This window comes from Lucilia sericata, unplaced genomic scaffold (assembly GCF_015586225.1).
Source record: "Lucilia sericata isolate MDLA Ls3-8-SP2 unplaced genomic scaffold, ASM1558622v1 Contig000284F_arrow, whole genome shotgun sequence".
Taxonomy (NCBI): Eukaryota; Metazoa; Arthropoda; class Insecta; order Diptera; family Calliphoridae; genus Lucilia; species Lucilia sericata.
In genome coordinates this window covers 402,835-423,847 of record NW_023994309.1, presented here as the reverse complement: position 1 = coordinate 423,847, position 21,013 = coordinate 402,835, and the positions used below count along the sequence as shown (strand labels likewise).

The 21,013-nt window shown below is 31.2% G+C and overlaps 1 protein-coding gene across 5 annotated transcripts; it reads left to right on the top strand.

Annotated features, from left to right (window-relative positions):
* Positions 1-716: 716 nt before the first annotated feature.
* Positions 717-20,184, top strand: LOC119603217 (G-protein coupled receptor Mth2-like). 5 transcript variants are annotated; one of them, XM_037955188.1, is made up of 8 exons: positions 717-762; positions 12,867-13,544; positions 13,633-13,818; positions 13,893-14,138; positions 16,739-16,919; positions 16,986-17,186; positions 17,400-17,508; positions 19,973-20,184. In XM_037955188.1, the coding sequence occupies exons 2-7, from the start codon at positions 12,878-12,880 to the stop codon at positions 17,506-17,508; spliced, it is 1,590 nt and encodes a 529-aa protein (XP_037811116.1). In that variant the 5' UTR covers positions 717-762; positions 12,867-12,877; the 3' UTR covers positions 19,973-20,184. The 5 variants fall into 5 exon arrangements, with proteins under 5 accessions (XP_037811116.1, XP_037811119.1, XP_037811115.1 ...); XM_037955187.1 differs by having other exon boundaries at positions 723-901; XM_037955189.1 differs by lacking the exon at positions 717-762 and adding an exon at positions 809-918.
* The last annotated feature ends 829 nt before the right edge of the window (positions 20,185-21,013 follow it).

The window sequence follows — 21,013 nt, the reverse complement described above, 5'->3', positions numbered from 1 at the left end:
CTATAGACTGAAGACTAGACTAGACTATAGTATAGACTGGACTACAGACTAAAGACTATAAAAAATAGAAACTTTCGAAAATTTTCTATAAAAGAAGGAAAATTTCTATTAAAAAAGAGAAAATTTCGGAAAATTTCCATAAATAAAAATTCAAAAAATTTATATAAGAAAGGAGGGAGAATTTCTTTATAAAAAGAAAATTTCGAAAATTTTTATAAAAATAGAAAATTTCGAAAATATTCTATTAAAAATGAATATTTCGAAAATATTCTATAAAAAAAGAAAATTCCGAATGTTATCTATAAAAAAAAAGAAAATTTCGTAAATTTTCCATTAAAAAGAGACATTTTCTATAAAAACTTCGAAGATTTTTTATAAAAAAGAAATTTGAAATATTCTATAAAAAAGAGAAATTTTCCTTAAAAAAATATTTATAAAAAAAGTAATTTCCAAAAATTTCCTAACAAAGGATAAAGGTTAGAAAATTGTCTATAAAGTGAAATGTTTAAAAAAGTTCAAAAAGTATAAATATACTCTTTCCTGTTAAACTTATAATCTCACCATTACCCATTTTACCCACAAACACTCAACACTGTCTACCCTGGCTCACTGTCCAGAGAGCACAATTGTGTATAGATTTTCATTAACAATTCGTTTTGATAACAATTTCCACTTCAGAATTTCAGTTTGTGTTGTTTTCGTGCGGCTCCACAAAAGTCAGTTTACGTTTTGAATTCGCAATGACTAGACGTTGAAAAAAAAGTAAAGATATTTAATTTAAAAAAAAATTATTATAAAATTCGTGATTAAAACCAAACAAATCACTAAACAGTATTATTGTTTTTGTTACAAAAAAAAAAAATAATAAATTAATCAAATATATATAATTATTTTGTTGCTAGTGTGTATTATTTATTGGTATTTTTTATTGTTTATTATTTTTTTATTATAAAGAATTTGATAAAACAAATATGTTGGAAAAGTGATATATTAAATATTTTAATTAAAAACAACAAATACTATAAAAAAAGAAAAATTAAAAAAAAGTTATAAAATAGATTAAAAACAAATAAATAAAGTGCCTTTATTCCAGAGACTAGTGCTATGAAAAAAAAACATCTGTAGCTGGATGGTCACTATTTGGCCCATTAATTTCATTTAATAATTAAACTGAAATATATGTATATTTCTCTGTACTGGAACAGATTTCATTGATTTGATTTTAGTAAAGTTGAAATCATCGTTTTTTAAAATAAAAGTGTTTTATTACACACTCACAAATAAATGTTTATTAATAAATTCAGACAAACTTCCCAAAAAATCAAGTGAAAAAGAAAAATTAGGTAAAAACTGACTAATGTTATACCCTACAATCAACTAGACTATAGACAAGACTAAATATTAGATTATAGACTAGACTACAGACCACACTGCAGCCTAGACTATAGACTAGACTACAGACCAGACTGCAGACTAGGATGCAGACTAGCCTATAGACTAGTCTATAGTCTAGTCTATAGTCTAGTCTATAGTCTAGTCTATAGTCTAGTCTATAGTCTAGTCTATAGTCTAGTCTATAGTCTAGTCTATAGTCTAGTCTATAGTCTAGTCTATAGTCTAGTCTATAGTCTAGTCTATAGTCTAGTCTAGTCTATAGTCTAGTCTATAGTCTATTCTATAGTCTAGTCTATAGTCTAGTCTATAGTCTAGTCTATAGTCTAGTCTATAGTCTAGTCTATAGACTAGACTAGACTATAGACTAGACTATAGACTAGACTATAGTCTAGTCTATAGTCTAGTCTATAGTCTAGTCTATAGTCTAGTCTATAGTCTAGTCTAGTCTATAGTCTAGTCTAGTCTATAGTCTAGTCTAGTCTATAGTCTAGTCTAGTCTAGTCTAGTCTAGTCTAGTCTAGTCTATAGTCTAGTCTAGTCTATAGTCTAGTCTAGTCTATAGTCTAGTCTAGTCTATAGTCTAGTCTATAGTCTAGTCTAGTCTAGTCTATAGTCTCTAGTCTAGTCTAGTCTAGTCTATAGTCTAGTCTAGTCTAGTCTAGTCTAGTCTAGTCTAGTCTAGTCTAGTTAGTCTAGTCTAGTCTAGTCTAGTCTAGTCTAGTTCGTCTAGTCTAGTCTAGTCTATAGTCTAGTCTAGTCTATAGTCTAGTCTAGTCTATAGTTAGTCTAGTCTCTATAGTCTAGTTAGTCTAGTCTATAGTCTCGTCTATAGTCTAGTCTATTAGTCTAGTCTATAGTCTAGTCTATAGTCTCGTCTATCGTCTAGTCTTGTCTAGTCTATAGTCTGTCTATAGTCTAGTCTATAGTCTAGTTCTAGTCTAGTCTATAGTCTAGTCTATAGTCTAGTCTATAGTCTAGTCTATGTCTAGTCTATAGTCTAGTCTATAGTCTAGTCTATAGTCTGTCTATAGTCTAGTCTATAGTCTAGTCTATAGTCTAGTCTATATAGTCTAGTCTTAGTAGTCTAGTAGTCTAGTCTATAGTCTAGTCTATCTAGTCTAGTCTATAGTCTAGTCTATAGTCTAGTCTATAGTCTAGTCTATAGTCTAGTCTATAGTCTAGTCTATAGTCTAGTCTATAGTCTAGTCTATAGTCTAGTCTATAGTCTAGTCTATAGTCTAGTCTATAGTCTAGTCTATAGTCTAGTCTATAGTCTAGTCTATAGTCTAGTCTATAGTCTAGTCTATAGTCTAGTCTATAGTCTAGTCTATAGTCTAGTCTATAGTCTAGTCTATAGTCTAGTCTATAGTCTAGTCTATAGTCTAGTCTATAGTCTAGTCTATAGTCTAGTCTATAGTCTAGTCTATAGTCTAGTCTATAGTCTAGTCTATAGTCTAGTCTATAGTCTAGTCTATAGTCTAGTCTATAGTCTAGTCTATAGTCTAGTCTATAGTCTAGTCTATAGTCTAGTCTATAGTCTAGTCTATAGTCTAGTCTATAGTCTAGTCTATAGTCTAGTCTATAGTCTAGTCTATAGTCTAGTCTATAGTCTAGTCTATAGTCTAGTCTATAGTCTAGTCTATAGTCTAGTCTATAGTCTAGTCTATAGTCTAGTCTATAGTCTAGTCTATAGTCTAGTCTATAGTCTAGTCTATAGTCTAGTCTATAGTCTAGTCTATAGTCTAGTCTATAGTCTAGTCTATAGTCTAGTCTATAGTCTAGTCTATTGTCTAGTCTATAGTCTAGAAAAGAAAAATTAGGTCAAAACTGACTAATGTTATACCCTACAATCGACTAGACTATAGATTAGACAATAGACTAGACTATAGACTAGACTTTTCACTAGACTATAAATGCTATCGACTAGTATATAGTGAAAAATAAAGTCATGACTAGCCTCTAAATATATCTGGCTCTTAATGGTTTAATTAAATTAAATTTCACAGAGTTTCCCATCATAGACGCGGACATGTTTTCATAGTCATAAAACATTTTCCGGTATGTAGGGTACAACAACAACAACAATCTACAAAGTAACCATAATAAAGATGTATCCATTAAATACTTTTTTTCAAACAAATTTGCATACTCGTACGTACATAAATATACAACACACCCAAAAAAAAGTTAAACGTAATGTATTTGTTTTCATTTAAACAACAAATAAATATTTGCATGTGCAGTTTTGTACATATTTTAAATACGAAAACGATGCAGTCAGCCGTCACACACTTTAGCATGGGGTACTTTTTTTTGTTTTTGGTTGTTTATAATTGTTTATGGGGACAAACAATTTCACGTACACAATGTACGTTGTCTAAAACAAAACCCCAAATAAAACGTTGAAGATGATATTAATCGTTTTAATAAATCAAAGTATTTATAGGATTTGAATGGGATTATGTGTCGCATTGTTTAGCTCATAAATATTAAAAAAGTAAAGATTTTAATAGCATGATGATTTAAGAGGTTTTTAAAAATTCATTGCAAATCATCTTTTTTGTTTAATAAGTTTTGAATTTAAAAGTTCGTGTGGAATGGGCATATTCATATTTATTTAATGTAAATGGCAAACAAAAAAGTAATTAATTGTGCTTTATTTAATTTTTTTGTAAATGACCTACATACACAGTACACAAGCATTAATAGAAAGGGTATAATATGAATGTGTGTTAAGATTTTTACTTTTTAAAGTCCTATTAAGAATATTGACTATGTACTTATACTGCTATTAAATTTTGGAAGTATATAGATCACAGCTAATTCCAATTTTTGACTGACAATTAACAAAATTTTATAGTACTGTTTAAGTACTTATAAATAACACAGGCCTACAAAATTTTAAAAAAGTCGAAACCCTGGGACCATGTTATACTTCTCTATAGGATTAAGTCACGCTGAATCTGAGATCACATCTGGGATTTGAGATATCGTATTAAAAAATATATTTGACCCATTTTGAACAGCGTCTAGACAACTATAATTATAAAATGTTGTATGCCATCTGAAGGACAAATCTATCAACTTTAAAATGAAGGCTTTACATCTGACATATCTACTTTCTTTTTCGATATACATACCTAAGTATATTTACTGAAAATCTTGAAAATTCATGGATTTCGATATACTCAAGGTATTTATATCTTGCGCCACTATAGTGCGGAGGATATTATACTCTGTAAATATTATTAATAACGAACAGAAATATTGGATCCAGACCTAAACGATGTTTCAATCGACTTGAAATCACTTTCTGATTCGATTTAACGATATATGTCCGTACGTCAACATCCACAGATGATATCACAGCAATTACAGGAGCTTCGCCTATAAGAATTGTTGAAGTTGCCGTTAGTTAGTTAGTTAGTTAGTTAGTTAGTTAGTTAGTTAGTTAGTTAGTTAGTTAGTTAGTTAGTTAGTTAGTTAGTTAGTTACTTAGTTAGTTAGTTAGTTAGTTAGTTAGTTAGTTAGTTAGTTAGTTAGTTAGTTAGTCAGTTAGTTAGTTAGTTAGTTAGTTAGTTAGTTAGTTAGTTAGTTAGTTAGTTAGTTAGTTAGTTAGTTAGTTAGTTAGTTAGTTAGTTAGTTAGTTAGTTAGTTAGTTAGTTAGTTAGTTAGTTAGTTAGTTAGTTAGTAGTTAGTTAGTTAGTTAGTTAGTTAGTAGTTAGTTAGTTAGTTAGTTAGTTAGTTAGTTAGTTAGTTAGTTAGTTAGTTAGTTAGTTAGTTAGTTAGTTAGTTAGTTAGTTAGTTAGTTAGTTAGTTAGTTAGTTAGTTAGTTAGTTAGTTAGTTAGTTAGTTAGTTAGTTAGTTAGTTAGTTAGTTAGTTAGTTAGTTAGTTAGTTAGTTAGTTAGTTAGTTAGTTAGTTAGTTAGTTAGTTAGTTAGTTAGTTAGTTAGTTAGTTAGTTAGTTAGTTAGTTAGTTAGTTAGTTAGTTAGTTAGTTAGTTAGTTAGTAGTTAGTTAGTTAGTTAGTTAGTTAGTTAGTTAGTTAGTAGTTAGTTAGTTAGTTAGTTAGTTAGTTAGTTAGTTAGTTAGTTAGTTAGTTAGTTAGTTAGTTAGTTAGTTAGTTAGTTAGTTAGTTAGTTAGTTTAGTTAGTTAGTTAGTTAGTTAGTTAGTTAGTTAGTTAGTTAGTTAGTTAGTTAGTTAGTTAGTTAGTTAGTTAGTTAGTTAGTTAGTTAGTTAGTTAGTTAGTTAGTTAGTTAGTTAGTTAGTTAGTTAGTTAGTTAGTTAGTTAGTTAGTTAGTTAGTTAGTTAGTTAGTTAGTTAGTTAGTTAGTTAGTTAGTTAGTTAGTTAGTTAGTTAGTTAGTTAGTTAGTTAGTTAGTTAGTTAGTTAGTTAGTTAGTTAGTTAGTTAGTTAGTTAGTTAGTTAGTTAGTAGTTAGTTAGTTAGTTAGTTAGTTAGTTAGTTAGTTAGTTAGTTAGTTAGTTAGTTAGTTAGTTAGTTAGTTAGTTAGTTAGTTAGTTAGTTAGTTAGTTAGTTAGTTAGTTAGTTAGTTAGTTAGTTAGTTAGTTAGTTAGTTAGTTAGTTAGTTAGTTAGTTAGTTAGTTAGTTAGTTAGTTAGTTAGTTAGTTAGTTAGTTAGTTAGTAGTTAGTTAGTTAGTTAGTTAGTTAGTTAGTAGTTAGTTAGTTAGTTAGTTAGTTAGTTAGTTAGTTAGTTAGTTAGTTAGTTAGTTAGTTAGTTAGTTAGTTAGTAGTTAGTTAGTTAGTTAGTTAGTTAGTTAGTTAGTAGTAGTTAGTTAGTAGTTAGTTAGTTAGTTAGTTAGTTAGTTAGTTAGTTAGTTAGTTAGTTAGTTAGTTAGTTAGTTAGTTAGTTAGTTAGTTAGTTAGTTAGTTAGTTAGTTAGTTAGTTAGTTAGTTAGTTAGTTAGTTAGATCGTTAGTTCGCTTTGAAATGAGATTTATGTTATACATATGTTAAGTTAGGTTACGTCGATTGAGCCACTCCACCGAACGTCCGAATATATTAACATTCCGATATGTTACAAACGGAATAACAAAATCTACTTGCGACGGGGCTGTAATATTTCAGAGTCAATAAATATTATCTTATCATTTTATAAAAGCAAAACCCTCACTTATGAAATAATTATTAAGTACTACAATGTGCACGACTATTAATAGCAATCGGGAAGTACCGTCAGCTAGATTTTACCTTCACACTACGCTGCATAGTGCAGTCATTCAAACAACTTTTGAGCAATACGAATTTATAAGAACCCACTATTAGCAAGACTGTCCATGTTTTGATCATTAATTCAATACTTACATAGGAATTCCCACTTCATTACTTAAAATTCCATACATAAATAATAAAGTTCTTTTATTTACAATTCCAGATAATTTTCGTAGTAAAAAATTCTATAAAAAAAACTTAACATTTATGTGTACTTAATATTAAAAAAATAAATTAATCATATTTAACATAAATTATTTAAATTAAGATTAAATAATTAATTTCGCTGAAGTAGAGGACAAGTTTAATGACGCATAATATTAAATATTTATTAACAACAATGTACTAAAAGAGGAAATTTAATTAAAAAGTACAAAAAAAGTATTTACTAAAACTTCAAGTATGATTTATTTTTGATATGCAAAGTACATACAAAGTATATATTTTGCTACAATTGCAAATATATTCTTGTACACTTTTCAAAATCGTACATTCTCTGATGCAACTACAAATAATGGATTTAGTCCAATTAATTAGGATTTGTATAATTGTTTGGCAATTAGGCTAAACATCAATGATTTACATTGTATAAATAAAATAGCCCAATTAAGTTTCAGCCAATTAAATTTTTATGATTTTTTCTTTACAATGATCATCAGTGTCGGCCTAAAAAAACTGCAAGAAAATAAATCCATATTAATGAATGTCTCTAGTATTATATCATATATGAACATTTTGTAAACTTTAATAAAAAATACACGGGTGGTCTTAAGAGTCCGTCACTTGAGTGTGTGAGCACACACATTTTAAAATTTAAATACCTTCTTACACCTTCCAACGAATTTAAGTTTTATTTTCACACACTTGATAGAAGTTTTAAGAATATTTTGTCGGCATGACAAAAAATTAAAAATTATTTATATTCCATATTCGATTCTTTGCTTTTTCCTGTTAATTTGTAAGGTGGCTAACGGAGTTGGTGTTTCTGTTGTTATGCAGGTTTTGGGAATATTTGAATTGAATGCAAATTAGCAATTTGCATATTTGAAAGGGCTTAAAAGAAGATACGTTGAGGCTCCTCTACTGACAAAAATAAATAAAATATTTTTCACTAATAGTTTTTCCCTTAACTGAATATTTGAAGATAATGTTCGTTCGAATTAAGCGATAATACTAGGGGGCCATTTGGTTCAATTATACTCTTAAATGATCTCTTTCCATTCTGTTCAATAGAAAATGAATTTTCGATTTTGTATAATTACAATTTTTTGTAAAGAACATTTTCTTTTTATCAACCCACTGTTCCTTAAAATTAATATTCAAGATTGTGTATGTGCAATTTGCAAACTAATGTTTGGGTGAGTAAAATTTCACACTTTTGTACAACAATTTAAAATGTTGATATTTATTCATGCTATATACGGCTGGAACATTTAAACACTTTTTAAATACTCATATTTATATTTTTATGTTAATTGTTAAGATGAATTAATGGTATTTCCTTCCAGTAACTGATATATTTGCTTGTAATACCCTACACTACTATGGTGTATTATGTTAAGGCATTATCCGTCTAAAGTTTCGACTCCAAACTAATAATTGTAACCTCTGTTTTAGTTTCGAAAGTCTTTCTCCTCAGAGCGTCTAGAGTCTAGTCTATAGTCTAGCCTATAGTCTAGTCTAGTCTATAGTCTAGTCTAGTCTATAGTCTAGCCTATAGTCTAGTCTATAGTCTAGTCTATAGTCTAGCCTATAGTCTAGTCTATAGTCTAGTCTATAGTCTAGTCTATAGTCTAGTCTATAGTCTAGTCTATAGTCTAGTCTATAGTCTAGCCTATAGTCTAGTCTATAGTCTAGTCTATAGTCTAGTCTATAGTCTAGTCTATAGTCTAGTCTATAGTCTAGTCTATAGTCTAGTCTATAGTCTAGTCTATAGTCTAGTCTATAGTCTAGTCTATAGTCTAGTCTATAGTCTAGTCTATAGTCTAGTCTATAGTCTAGTCTATAGTCTAGTCTATAGTCTAGTCTATAGTCTAGTCTATAGTCTAGTCTATAGTCTAGCCTATAGTCTAGTCTATAGTCTAGTCTATAGTCTAGTCTATAGTCTAGTCTATAGTCTAGTCTATAGTCTAGTCTATAGTCTAGTCTATAGTCTAGTCTATAGTCTAGTCTATAGTCTAGTCTATAGTCTAGTCTATAGTCTAGTCTAGTCTATAGTCTAGTCTATAGTCTAGTCTATAGTCTAGTCTATAGTCTAGTCTATAGTCTAGTCTATAGTCTAGTCTATAGTCTAGTCTATAGTCTAGTCTATAGTCTAGTCTATAGTCTAGTCTATAGTCTAGTCTATAGTCTAGTCTATAGTCTAGTCTATAGTCTAGTCTATAGTCTAGTCTATAGTCTAGTCTATAGTCTAGTCTATAGTCTAGTCTATAGTCTAGTCTATAGTCTAGTCTATAGTCTAGTCTATAGTCTAGTCTATAGTCTAGTCTATAGTCTAGTCTATAGTCTAGTCTATAGTCTAGTCTATAGTCTAGTCTATAGTCTAGTCTATAGTCTAGTCTATAGTCTAGTCTATAGTCTAGTCTATAGTCTAGTCTATAGTCTAGTCTATAGTCTAGTCTATAGTCTAGTCTATAGTCTAGTCTATAGTCTAGTCTATAGTCTAGTCTATAGTCTAGTCTATAGTCTAGTCTATAGTCTAGTCTATAGTCTAGTCTATAGTCTAGTCTATAGTCTAGTCTATAGTCTAGTCTATAGTCTAGTCTATAGTCTAGTCTATAGTCTAGTCTAGTCTAGTCTATAGTCTAGTCTATAGTCTAGTCTATAGTCTAGTCTATAGTCTAGTCTATAGTCTAGTCTATAGTCTAGTCTATAGTCTAGTCTATAGTCTAGTCTATAGTCTAGTCTATAGTCTAGTCTATAGTCTAGTCTATAGTCTAGTCTATAGTCTAGTCTATAGTCTAGTCTATAGTCTAGTCTATAGTCTAGTCTATAGTCTAGTCTATAGTCTAGTCTATAGTCTAGTCTATAGTCTAGTCTATAGTCTAGTCTATAGTCTAGTCTATAGTCTAGTCTATAGTCTAGTCTATAGTCTAGTCTATAGTCTAGTCTATAGTCTAGTCTATAGTCTAGTCTATAGTCTAGTCTATAGTCTAGTCTATAGTCTAGTCTATAGTCTAGTCTATAGTCTAGTCTATAGTCTAGTCTATAGTCTAGTCTATAGTCTAGTCTGTAGTCTAGTCTATAGTCTAGTCTATAGTCTAGTCTGTAGTCTAGTCTATAGTCTAGTCTATAGTCTAGTCTATAGTCTAGTCTATAGTCTAGTCTATAGTCTAGTCTATAGTCTAGTCTATAGTCTAGTCTATAGTCTAGTCTATAGTCTAGTCTATAGTCTAGTCTATAGTCTAGTCTATAGTCTAGTCTATAGTCTAGTCTATAGTCTAGTCTGTATTATAGTCAATGATTTAGTATGTAGTCTAGTGTATAGTCTTGTCTAGTCTAGTCTTTGGTCTAGTTTAGTCTATCAGTAAATTAGTTTAGTACTTTCCTTCAAAGTACCATTTTTGTTATAGGGTATATTTCTGTTTAAAAATTTCAATTTTCCATGCCTGATTTCAGATATGAAAGTTCATTCATTTAGCACACACACTCTGTGTCATACGAACAAACAGACATGCGAATAGTGTACTTATACGACTGCATCTGATACAACTCAAGTGTATTCAATTCAATTTCTTAAAAAAAAAACATTTTTTTGTTAAATTTACTTGTTGTTTCTTTTATTATGCCATCATGGTTTTATTTATTTTTTATTTTATTTTATTACTTTCCGTAATGAAATACAGTTTAATGCACTTTATGGCCAAGTTAACGTCACGGGTATCTTCAAGAGTATTTTTGGTAAAAAAAACCTAAATTGTTGATGCCATCAGAGACAAGTACCCATATTAAAGTGCGACTGTTGCTTTTTGTTTTCGGTATGAGTAAAAATAAACAAGAATTTTTTGGAACAAAAGTTGAGAAGAACTATGAACTTTTGAAATGCACAAAGAAAAAAACAACTAAAATACCGAGAAAAAAGTTTCAAATTCATATGAATGTGTGGCATGAGTGAATAAAGAAGATTCACTGAAGTAAAAGAGTTTATTCGGAATGTTATATAGTAATATTTATTTGGGAACATACAATTATTGTTAACAAGAAAACAATCTTCTTTAAATCTTATATTGTCTGACTTGGGTATGTGGTACTCGTGTTCTTGCAAGCATTTTAAAAAATTTATATTTTTTTAAGAAACTCCTCTTATGTTTTCTGTAGGTACTGTGTGCATTCCATTAACGTCAAGGATATTATTAGTTTGTGCAGATTTTTGTAACATATAGAAGTAATAGCTATACACCCATATTTAGGTATATTTCCCACGATTTAGTATCATTTGCTTAGTCGATTTATACGATCTTAAGTCTTATATAACGATCTTTATTAAAGGAAGTGTATATCTGGAGATTTATATCTCAGATTCTTCTCGCGGCCATATCAAAGTCGTAAATTTCTGATTAGAAAACGGCGTCGATTTCGGAAAATCTAATACTATCGTGGAAAGTCCATCCAGTGCCCGTTTTAAATGTGTTAAAAATGCCAATGTAGACTGAAATGTTATCTTCCCAAAGGACAGTGATTTCAGCACAATCTTCTCTTATGGTCCTATCAAAACTTCATATATGGAGTCTGCTACACCTAAATTATTATTTGAAGACTAGTTTTATGATAAATACGATCGTGAGATGAACTCTCTGTGGGATGGTTTCATGACAAATACAATTTGTCTTAAAAGCCGACTTTACGGATATTATGTATATACGTATAGATGTTACCAATATATTTGGGTTTTAACCTCATTCTGCCTGATAAGTCCTCTATAGATCGGAATATATCTTATGAACTATGTGTAAATCCAGTGTAAAATTAAAGATTTTATCATTATAAAAACCTAAGCCGCTGGGTTTCTTGCAAGATAGAAGACACAGGGTGCCTCTCTCTTTCCCTAGCCGCCCCTACTCGAGGAATAAAAACCTCCAAGATAAGAACCCCTCTAAGCAGTTACTTGCCACAGTAAGTTCCCTTTAGAATTGAGGTTACACAGGTTCCCACTTCTGGGTCCGATAGCGTCATAAATGGAATTATGGGGTTTGACCCCTTTCTGCCAGATAATACATTATAGATCGGAATATATCTTATGAACTATGTGTAAATCCAGTGTAAAATGTAAAACCTCATTATTATTATGAAGACCTAAGCCGCTGGGTTTCTTGCAAGATAGAAGACACAGGGTACCTCTCTCTTTCCCTAGCCGCCCTTACTCGAGGAATAAAAACCTTCAAGATAAAAACCCCTCTAAGCAGTTACTTGCCTCCGTAAGTTCCCTTTAGAATTGAGGTTACACAGGTTCTCACTCCTGTGCACGATAGTTTCATAAATGGATAAATACCCTATAGATCGAAATATATATTATGAACTATGTGTAAATGCACTGTAAAGTGTAAGACCTCAGATAAATACCCTATAGATCGAAATATATATTATGAACTATGTGTAAATGCACTGTAAAGTGTAAGACCTCATCATTATCAAGACCTAAGCCGCTGGATAGAAGATTAAAACCTCTGTAAGGAGTTACTTGCCGCAGTAAGATCCCTTTAGAATTGAGGCTACGCAGGTTTACACTTCTGGGTCCGATAGTGTCATAAATGGATCGATAGAGAAAAGACGGTCGGTCATTGCCATTTTTTTTGAACTTTAATAAAACTATGAAGATATTGGTAGATATATTATAAAAAATTATAAATCTGTTTATATTGAATAACGGTCCATATTAGAGCCAAGCCTCTAAATACTGAAAATAGCTTTTAACTTCATCTAGATTTTGTCCCCACTTATTTAACCGACTGTAGAGTACTATCTACTCATATCTGATTGTTTGTCCTACTGACTCCTAAATGTTGAAAACAATTTATATTTATGTATTCCCCATGATGTTCACGATCTATGTAATTGATTAGTTTTAAAAGTGATTTGGCGCTGTAAGGTATTCAAGTCATTCAATTACATATTTTTTTCTTGCCTGCCAAAAGCAAATATTTTTCTATTGTACACGTAGTAAATGTAAAAACAATTCAAACATATTTTTACAACATGTTAACTTACTATATCCCCTCCTCTCTTCACGTTTCTCCATTTACAGGTATTAACACTATGAACCTAAAGACTAACTTGAGAATATATATTTTATTTGCTGTTTTCCAAATTTACCACAATACAGAGATACCAAATTGTGCCTTTGAAGATACAGTTAATCTAACGAATGCCTTACAATTTGATAATGGTTCCTATTTGTATGCATATGAAGGTATAGTCATACCACCAGATTTAGTGCGTGTATATGATTTTGAAGAGATTTACGATGGCAGACGTCTGCCTGTGGAGCCGCATTTACGTGGCTGTATTTGTAAGGGAAGAAATTGCATAAAGTTTTGTTGTCATCCTACCAAAGAACTAATAACGAATATGTCTAGAATGTGTTCAGAAGATGAATTGAAGGAGGAGTTAGAATATGATCCCTATTTAGAGGTGATCTATAACAATGGTTCCCGGTTGAAGACACATGCCATCAGACAGTTTGTTGTCATACAGGGTGTGCCCTGTGAGGGTGGCTATCCATTGATGCCACAAGAGGATGAGGATGATAAATGGGATATATTTGAGAATGGCACTATATATCGTCATTTCGATCAGTCATACATAAGTAAAAGAGATTATTGTCTGATGCCTCAAAATATGAGTGATGGCACCTGGGTACTAAATCCCATGAATTGTCCCATACCCAATGAAGCCACACTATCCAATCGTATCAACAATATTGGTAAGTTAATTCAACGAACAACAAGTGATATTAAATTTCAATTACAATTACCATTTCTTTACATTTTACTCTTTTTCTTTCTTTCTAGCCATGGCCATATCAGTGCCATTTATAGTTTTAACCATATTTGTGTATCTCTTCATACCGGAACTACGCAATCTTCATGGCAAATGCTTGATATCGTATTTAACCTCACTGGCTGTGGGTTACAGCGTTTTGAGTACCATTACCTTATCCGAAGTAATATTTGCCAATTTTGTTTGCAGCAGTTTAGGTACAGTGTCAATGTGTAATTATTCGTACAATTACGCTATAGAATTACATTTTGGTTTCATCTTTCTATTTCAGGTTATATTGGTTATTTCTCTTTTATGGCTGCTTTCTTTTGGCTCAGTGTTATTAGTTTTGATTTGTGGCAGAATTTCCGTATCACTGGTCCCATACGTATAGGCCAACGTAAACGTTTTATTATGTATTCGACATATGCCTGGGGTGTTCCCTTTTGTTTGACTTGTATTGTGATGATTATACAGAATTCGGATATGGATCCGTATTATAAACCGGGTATTGGTGATGATTATTGTTGGTTGAAAAGTGAGTAATAGATTTTTATGTTTATAAGTATATTTTAATTGTTAAGATATGGGGTAATCGAAATTTGATAAGAGTTATAGGCTAGATATCGTTATCGTTAAATACATGTATGTGTAAGTGTTTAATTCGTTGTTAAATAATTACACTAAGCAACAAAAAATTTCGACTCACCATAGCCCCTTCTTACACGCCGGTGGTAATTTATGCACATGGTTCTACCGGTCCATGTACAAGCACTTTGCTCATGTTCTCGAGCTATCTAATCTCAGAACATTGCTGCCCCATTACAACAGCACCTAGAGACGTATTCGGCAGATGACTTTGTTCTTACACACAGAGAACACACTGTGGTAAATCTGATATGAAAAGAGTGAACCCTGAACATACCTGGACAAGGAAGAAAAATTCATGGTATCACTTGTACACTACATCTATAACCATTCAACCCAGTGCACTTCTCATTCATAAGACACACTTATAGAGAACAACGTCCCATCCACTCACTCTAGCTAGACGGACGGGTCCAACGCTTAGTCGCACAGTTACTCCTCTGTGGAGTATCTGTTGACTTCGGCATCAGCATCAAACTTCTTTCAAGGAAAGGCCGAATATTGATTTAATCATCACCAGTTTATAGTTCCCGAAGAATAGACGTCTGGTAGCATCTCTTTTCCGCGGGATTACAATAACACCAAGATGGGGTCTTTCATCAGGATTACATGCCCTCGGTGGGTGACAAAAAGACAAAAGGAAACCCGCAATTTCCAAAAAATTTAACAAAAATTGGACATTTGTGTGAATATATATAAAATCCAACTTACGCCCGATATTAAAAAAAAATCTACTAATTTTATACAATTCAAAATTTTTGGGAGGAAAATGGGTGGGCTAAGCTATGAATTTGTGTTTATTTGTTTGTTTGCTTGAGGGTGTGTTTGAAGTCTATAGACTCCTAGACGGTTGAACCGATTTCATTGAATTTTTCACATAGTGTTCCTGTATGTCTGCCACGCCCACATACAAAATATGCAATAAAATTAGCAAATCTCAGGAACTGTTAGAGTTTATAAATTTGATATGAAAAATTTTGACATCCATGTGAACATTTGTGGACAAAATGGGTGGACTAACCAGAGTGGGCGTGGCATCTATCATATAAGGTAAATATAACAGTTAGATTTCTAAAATTTTGTCGGAGCCACTTTAGAATCGTTATTAATATTTAAGTCAAAATGGCTGGACTAAAACTTAGAGGCCTGGCACCTCTCTCCCGGACTAGCAATAGGGGGCTGTGTCACCTGCCATATGAAATAAATACAAAATTTCATATATCTGGGTAACTATTACTGATAGAATCCTTAAATTTTGAACGAACAATTTTGACATGCATATAAATTGGCGGATTACCAATAGAGGGCGTGACACCTCCCATATGAATTAAATAAATTCGTATATCTGGGAAACCATTATAGCTAGAATGCCCCAACTTTGCATGGGAAACAAAGAAGTCCATATGAAAAGGAGGAGGAGGAGAAATAGGGGGCGTGGCACCCCCATATGAATTAAATACAAAAATACGTACATATATCTGGGAAAATATTGCACAAACCATTTTGACATGCATAGAAACATTTAGGTAGTAATTTAGAGGAATTGAAATATAGGGCGTGGCACCTCCCATAAAAATTTAATTAAAAAATTCGTTTATCTGGGTAACCATTAGAGATAGAAAGCTCAAATTTTGTATGGGAAATATAGAAATCCATATGAAAAATGGGGGGTGTAAATAGCTGGCAATAGGAGGCGTGGCACCTGCCATATGTATTAAATACAAAAATACATATATCTAGGAAACTATTGGGGGTAGAATCCAAATTTTGCACAAACAACTTTGACAATCATATAAACATTTCGGTAATAAATTGGCGGATTAGGGCGTGGCACCTACCATATGAATTAAATACAAAAATGTGTATATCTGGGAAACCTTTAGAGATAGAATTTTCAAATTTTGCACGAGAAACATTGACATTCATCATTGCAATAGGGGCGTGGTCTCTATATCTGGAAAACTATTAGAGTTAGAATCTTCTAATTTTGTATAGTTAAAATTAAAATTTTAATGTTTGGGAAAAATATAGCGTAGCAAAGCCTACTGGGTATAGCTGGTATTTACTTTTATAAAATATAAATTTAATTTATATTTTCCATTAGCTATAAATGCCACAAAAATTTGTCATCGTCAAATGTATTATAGTCATATTAATTTGGCGTTAAATTGGAAAACAAAAGCATTTAATAAATTATATTTAAGAACAAAAAAATACAAGACAATTTTGACAGGGAGATGACATATAAGAACTTTTAAATACAATTTAATTTTAAAAGTATTCAAGCAACGAACATCTGCTTTGGATGAGGGGGTTAATTTACCAAAAATAACTTTTTGGGCAGAATTTCTATCCCCTCGAACTGATGGAATATGTCATATATACTTGTTTTAGGAATTTTTAAGAATTATTTCGTGGACATTTGGGAAAACTAAATTTGCTAAAAAACCATAATTATTTAAATTTAATTATTCTTAATATTTTTTCCAGCTAATGATTGGTCTGCCATGATATACTTTTTTGGCATAAATCTAATCATTATACTCTTGGATACGGCATTCTTTATAATGACCCTACACAAAATACTCATAATTCAGAGAGAAATAAAAAAGGTCACCATGAATGATGGAGGCAATGATAAAAGTCGTAATTTACGTTTACACAAAAATAAGTAAGTTTTAATAAGAGAATAATTTAAAAAATTTATAAATTTATAAATAATTTCACTTTTTTATAGTGTTGGTCTCTTTTTACGCCTATTACTTATAATGGGCATAACATGGCTGTTGGATATCTTTTCCTATATAGAAAATCAATTACATCCTGGTGTCACAAATCCCCTATACTATATTAGTGATTTTATGAATGCCATGACGGGACTGTTAATTTTTATATGTTTTGTTCTTAAACCCAAAGTATTGAAATTAATGAAACGAAGGTATGTAATAAAAAATTATTTAAATTTTATGTATTATTTATCAAAAATATTTATTTATTACTATAAATTTATTAAAACTTTGCTTAAAATTATCATTAAAAAAAAAAACAAATCAAATAATTTAATTTAATTGAACGTAACCCATATCCACTCATATATGTATTTTCTACGAAAAACAAAAACAATACAAATTTGATAAATTCAAATCTATAGAATCTTGGGTAAAGAAGAACCATCTGAAAATACAGAATCGGATTATTCTGATGATGAATTTGCTTTAGAAGATCGTGGTAAAAATGATGCTCTACAATTTATAAATTAGGTAAAATGTTAATTAAAAATTAAATTCTTTTCCTACTACTATTTAAAATTTCAAAAAAAAAGCTAAATTTTAAACTAATTATTTTGGCAATGATTTTATTTGTGGTATTTTTTTTGCACGTTTTTTTCTATTTGTTGTATTGGTGGTGTGGTGTTTAATTGTTTATGTTCATTTTCAGCATGATTTCTGAACTATTGCATTTATTTCAGAACTAATTTACTAATTTGTTTTACTGCATTTTCATTGGAATTTATTACTAAAACTTAGTATTTACTTACACTTTTCCTAAGTCGAATCAGGCATGGAAAATCGTTATTTGGAAATGGTATTAACTTTTTGAATAAATGGAACAACTTTGAACCGACTAGTCATTGGATTTGTTTTTATACTAGTCATTACACTAATCTTTGAATCAGTCCTTAGACTAGTCTATAGATTTTTCTATTGGCTAATCTACGGACTAGTTCATTCAGTAGCCTACTGAATAATCCATGGGCTTTTCCAATGACTAGTCTTTGAATTACTTTGTGGACTAGGCCATGAACTACGCTATATACATGCTTATTGTTCAGTTTATGGACTTGTCTATAAACTAATCTCTGTGTCGATGGACTAGTCTTTGCATTAGACTTTCGATTCATCTATTAGCTAGCCCATTGATAAGTCTATGGGCAAGTTTATTGAAAAGCTCATGGATTAGTCTCTGATATAGTTTATTGACTGGTCTATGGAATATTCTGTCTATGAATTGGTCTCTGTACTATTCTATGCTAATAGTCATTCTACTACTAAATATACTAGTCTATGAACTGGTCTTTAGGCTTCGTTGGGTTATAATTGACTAGTCTGTGGACTAGTTAAAAAACTGGTCTCTTGACTATTCTATGGACTAGTCGGTTGTCTAGTTATGAGAATAATCTATTACAAGCCTATTGCCTAGTCTTTGGACTATTATATTGAATAGTATATGTACTAGTTTTTCGACTAGTATATAGGCTAGTCTGGTCTATGGACTAGTCTATGGAGAAGTCTTTGGACAAGTTCATGGACTAGTCTATGGACAAGTCCATGGACTTGTTTTTCGACTAGTATATAGGCTAGTCTTTGAACTAGTTTATGGAAAATCTATGGACTAGTCGTTGGACTGGTCTATGGACAAGTCTATGGACTAGTCTTTGGACTAGTCTATGGACAAGTCTTTGGACAAGTTCATGGACTAGTCTTTGGACTAGTCTTTGAACTAGTCTATGGACAAGTACATGGACTAGCCTTTGGACTAATCTATGGAGAAGTCCATGGACTAGTTTTTGGAATAGTCCATGGACTTGTCCATGGACTAGTTTATGGACTAGTCTATTGGCAAGTCTTTGGACAAGTCTATAGACTAGCCTATGGACTAGTCTATGGAATAGTTTTTGGACATGTCTGTGGACTAGTCTTTTGGACTATTCTATGAACTAGTCTTTAGACTCGTATAAGGTCTAGTCTATGGCCTAGCCTATTGACTAGCCAATAAACGAATCTATGGACTAGACTATTCTATTGGCTAGTCTTTGCACAAATATTTGGACTTGTCTATGGACTAAACTATGGAATAGTCTTTGGACAAGTCTGTGGACTTGTCCTGGGTTAGTCTTTCGACTAGTTTTAAGACTATTATATGGACTAAACAATGGAGTAGCCTGTGGACTAGTCTATGGAATACTCTTAGAACTAGAATACTCATCGGACTAGTCTATGGACTGGCCTATGAATTGGCCTATGGACTAGTCTTTCGACTAGTTTATGGACTGGCCTATGAGTTGGCCTATGGACTGGCCTATGGACTAGACCATAGAATAATCTGTGGTCTAGTCTATGGACTAGTATATGAACTACTCTATTGAGTAGTTTTTGACTAGTATATAGGCTAGTCTATGCACCAGTCTTTGGATTAGTATATGGACTAGCCTATTGGCTAGTTAATGAACGAATGTATGGACTAGATTAGTCTATTGACTAGCCTTTGAACAAGTCTATAGGCCTGTGGACTATTCTATGGCCTAGTCTATGGAATAGTCTTTTGGGCAACTCTGTGGATTAGTCTTTGGATAAGTCTTTTGACTAGTCTATGGACTGGTCTTTGGACTAGTCTTAGAACTAGTCTTTTTACTAATCAATGAACTAATCTGTCGAATAGTCTATGACCATGAACTGTACAAGTCTATTGAGTAGTCTTTTAACTAATCTATGGATTGGACTAGTCTGCTTGCTAGTCTACTAATATATCATTTATGTGGACTTGTAAATCAAAATTTGCAAATATGTATTTTTTATTTTTATCGTGCAATTTTTGAAATCTATATAATTTAGCAACAACTGCATAATTTTAATCATAATAGCGATATGTCACAGCTAAACTAAACCAAATACTTATAGTTAAGAATAATTAATAATATTTTTCTCTCTTCATTTCCTCTTACAGATTCCAAATACTGCGAGATGGTAAAAGTAAAATTAATAACCGTACCGTAACCTCACAGATGAGTCTTTCGAAAACCCAATTAAATGTTTTATTGCCGCGTTAAGGAATAACAAAACTCGCAAACACATTTAAATCCTGCGTTTATTATTATTATTATTTAGGCTAATCACAGTTTATCAGCATTTTGTGTGTATATATGTTTGTGCCATTGTGAGCTGCCTTAATAATAAATTAATATTTAGTTAATAGAATCTCAATATCATGTTAAATGATATGAAAAATGTGAAATTATTTAAAAAAAAATTTTTTATAATTGTTTTTTTAAACATGTATTTTTTGTAACATATTTATATTTTTATACTTATAATTAAATATTTTTTTTAATAAAATAAAATATTTAAAAACAAATTATTAACATACTTGCAACATTTTCTCTAATATAGAATTTTTAGAGGTATTTCTAACCTAAAATCTATCTAGAAATAAAATATACTTTTTTTCAGTAAAAAAATTATATAAAAATTTTTTATTTAAAATTGTGTTTTTGCAATCAATTCAAAATTTATATTCCAAATATTCATTTATATGTGCTGAGGTATCAAGGGATAATTTGTTTGATAGGCATATACAACATTCCAAGGTGCCTCCAAGTAGCTGGGTATATGATGTGAATATGCAGCAGATCCACCACAGGTGGGTTTCTTAGCCGCCCCACATGGCGCAGTAGTTACTACCGGTTGACAACCGAACAAATAATTTTTAGGACAAGGTGGAGAGGGTATAGAAGCACTACCACCACCTCCACTATAAGCACCAGCTGAGACGGCAACTTCAAATAAAGTAAATGCCAATAATCCAAGAACTATTAAAGATTTCATTATATTTCCGCTATTCCGTAAGCTAAACAGACACCAACGTTTACAAAAAAACTACTAAAACTACAGATAAAACAGCATATTTTATATATTTGTGAATAAAGTCGTTAAAAAAGAAATTATGATCAGCATTTTGATAATTTTTCTATAATTTCCCTGACCTTGC

Excerpts from the sequence above, each read along its gene's own strand:
- LOC119603217 (XM_037955188.1), top strand. The coding sequence starts at position 12,878 with ATGAACCTAAAGACTAACTTGAGAATATATATTTTATTTGCTGTTTTC. Across the intron at positions 13,545-13,632 it reads CAATCGTATCAACAATATTG|CCATGGCCATATCAGTGCCA; the intron begins GTAAGTTAATTC and ends CTTTCTTTCTAG. Across the intron at positions 14,139-16,738 it reads TGATTATTGTTGGTTGAAAA|CTAATGATTGGTCTGCCATG; the intron begins GTGAGTAATAGA and ends TATTTTTTCCAG.